This window comes from Malurus melanocephalus, unplaced genomic scaffold, assembly GCF_030028575.1.
Source record: "Malurus melanocephalus ecotype Western Australia unplaced genomic scaffold, MMel_1.1 scaffold_1116, whole genome shotgun sequence".
Classification (NCBI taxonomy): Eukaryota; Metazoa; Chordata; class Aves; order Passeriformes; family Maluridae; genus Malurus; species Malurus melanocephalus.
Window position 1 is genome coordinate 76,082 of NW_026624348.1, and position 3,130 is coordinate 79,211.

Sequence of the window (3,130 nt, forward strand, 5' to 3'; positions counted from 1 at the left end):
AAAGGAATTCTGGGGTTTGGAAAAGGAATTCCAGGTTTAGGCAAGGAATTCTGTTATTTGGCAAAGAAATTCTGGGATTTGGCAAAGAAATTCCAGGGTTTGGCAAAGGAATTCTGGGTTTGGCAAAGGAATTCCCGGGTTTGGTGAAGAAATCATGGGGTTTGGGAAAGGAATTCCAGGATTTCGCAAAGGAATTCTGGGTTTTGGCGAAGAAATTCTGGGGTCTGGTAAATGAATTCTGGGGTTTGGCAAAGGAATAATGGGATTTGGCAAAGGAATTCTGGGATGTTGTGACAGAATTCTGGGATTTGGCGAAGAATTACAGGATTTGGCAAAGGAATTCTGGGTTTGGGAAAGGAATTCCGGGGTTTGGTGAAGAAATCATGGGGTTTGGGAAAGAAATTCCAGGGTTTGTGAAGGAATTCTGTTATTTCATCTGCAGTTTTCAATGCCTACTGAGGGTTTTGGGGTTCTCCTGGAGAAACACATCCCATAGGTGGAATTTTTGTTCTATCCCATTGTTTTCCTTTCTCTTTTATTATTTATGGGATTTGGGGTTAATTTGGAGTTTTTTGACCCTTTCATTTGCAATTCTCAAAGGCTGTGGGGTTCTCCTGGAGAAACACATCCCATAGGTGGAATTTTTGTTCTATCCCATTGTTTCCATTTCTCTCTTATTATTTATAGGATTTGGGGTTAATTTGGGGTTTTTTTGACCCTTTTATTTGCAGTTCTCAAAGGCTTTGGGGTTCTCCTGTCCCGACAGCCACATTCCCAATTCCAGGATTTACCTTTTCAAGTTCAGGATCCTGGAATGGGAACTGCCCCACGATTTTCTTATAAACCTCCTCATCGGGAACCGGGATGGGGCTGTAATTATCCGAGTCAAGGATATTCCTAAAAAAAAAGGGAAGGGGGGTTAAAAAGAGAGGGAGAACAATTTCCTGTGGGGTCAGGAGAGTTCAGGTGATCCCAAATTCCTGCAGGAGCAACCGGGGATGGAGCGAGGGCACAAAATCCGGGAATGGGGTGGGATTTAGGGAAGGACCCTAAATCCTATCCCAGTGACCCCAAATCCCATCCCAGTGATCCCATCCCTGTTTTCCTGCTGGATGCAATTCCATTTATTCCATATATTTCAATCCCTACATTGGATATTTAAGAAAATTTACAAAAACAGGATGATCATTTCTTCCTTTGCCAAGCTAAGGGTGTGCAAAAGAGCTGGATTGGGTCTTTTTTTCTTAAAAATATATTACAAAATAATATAAACTATATTATTAAGGGATATTTGCTATATTATAAAATGTTACCAAAAATATATTATAATATAAATTACATTACAATAGAATATTTACTATATTATAAAATGTTATCAGAAATATATTACAAAATATAAATTATATTTTAAATGAATATTTAATATAAAATGTTTTTAAAAATATATTATAAAATAATAAAAATTATAGTATAAAGGAATATCTACTACATTATAAAATGTTATCAAAAATATATTATAAAATAATATAGATTATATTGTAAAGGAGTATTCACTATATTATAAAAAGTTATAAAACATATATTATAAAATAATATAGATTATATTATAATGGAATATTTACTATAAAATGTTTTTAAAAATTTATTACAATATAATATAGTTTGTATTATACAGGAATATTTACTATATTATAAAAAGTTATAAAAAATATATTACGAAATAATAGAAATTATATTATAAAGGAGTATTTCTATATTATAAAATGCTATCAAAAATATGTTATGAAATAATGTAGAATACATTATAAAGAAATATTTACTATATTACATAATATTATAATCAAAAATATACTACAAAATGATAGAAATTATATTATAAAGGAATATTTACTATGAAATGTTTTTAAAAATATGTTACAAAATAATACAAATTATGTTATAAAGGAAAATTTACTATATTATAAAATGTTATCAAAATAATATTACAAAATAATGTAGATTATATTATAAATGAATATTTACTATAAAATGCTTTTAAAATATATTACAAAATAATATAGATGATATTATAAAGGAATATCTACTATATTATAAAAAGTTATAAAAAATATATTACAAAATAATAGAAATTATATTATAAAGGAGTATTTTTATATTATAAAATATTATCAAAAATATACTACAAAATAATATAAATTATAAAGGAATATTTACTATATTATAAAATGTCATAAAAATATAAAATAATACAAACTATATTATAAAGGAGTATTTACTATATTATATAATGTTATCAAAATATATTATAAAATAATATAAATTATATTATTAAGAAATATTTACTATAAAATATTACCAATTCTATCACAAAATAACAGCAACTCTATTATAAATAACACCCGGACTCTCCAGGGGTGGCACTGGATGAATTTCCAGCTCCCTTCCCACCCAAAGAAAGGAAACAAAAGGAGAAAACCTTAATGCCACAACACCAAAAGAAAACCTTACCCCACAACACCAAACCATGCGATGAACCCCTCCAAATCCCATAATTAACCCCATTAAAATCCCATAATTTCCATCCCAATCCCCTCCATGCCCTCACCTGAACACCCCGGCCCATTTGCGCAGCAGGGTCTCGCTGTACTGCTCCTGGATCTCCAGCAGCAGCTCAAAGAGCCGGCTCACCGGGAACCCGTAACCCTGGAAAAACAGAAATCCCAATCAGGAATGGTGAAATCACCAACACATCGTGTCCCATGGCTTTTTTTTTAAATATATTTTTTTATATTTTTTAATATATTTTTTACATATTTTTAATATATTTTTAATATATTTATATATATATTTTAACATATTTTAATATATTTTTAATATATTTTAATGTATTTTTTATATATTTTCTAAGTATTTTTTAGATAATTTTTGTAGTCTTTATAACTTTTGTACTCTTTATAATTTTTGTACACTTTGCCCTCTTTGATGATTTTTGGGCTGAGCTCATCCCATTGGTGATTTTTGGGTGATCCCAAGCTCATCCCCTCTTTGCTGATTTTTGGGCTGAGTTCATCCCCTTTTTGGTGGTTTTTGGGGTGATCCTGAATCCAACCCCCCACTGGTGATTTTTGGG

The 3,130-nt window shown here is 30.4% G+C and overlaps 1 protein-coding gene across 1 annotated transcript in view; it reads right to left on the reverse strand.

Annotated features, from left to right (window-relative positions):
• Positions 1-3,130, reverse strand: part of LOC130586265 (exocyst complex component 6B-like) — a gene marked incomplete at its 5' end in the record, with an annotated part of 6,013 nt that overhangs the window by 667 nt on the left and 2,216 nt on the right. Inside the window, 2 exons of the mRNA XM_057387019.1 lie at positions 792-897; positions 2,606-2,703. Of these exons, the coding sequence (XP_057243002.1) occupies positions 792-897; positions 2,606-2,703 (204 nt within the window). The remainder of the gene's footprint in view (positions 1-791; positions 898-2,605; positions 2,704-3,130) is intronic.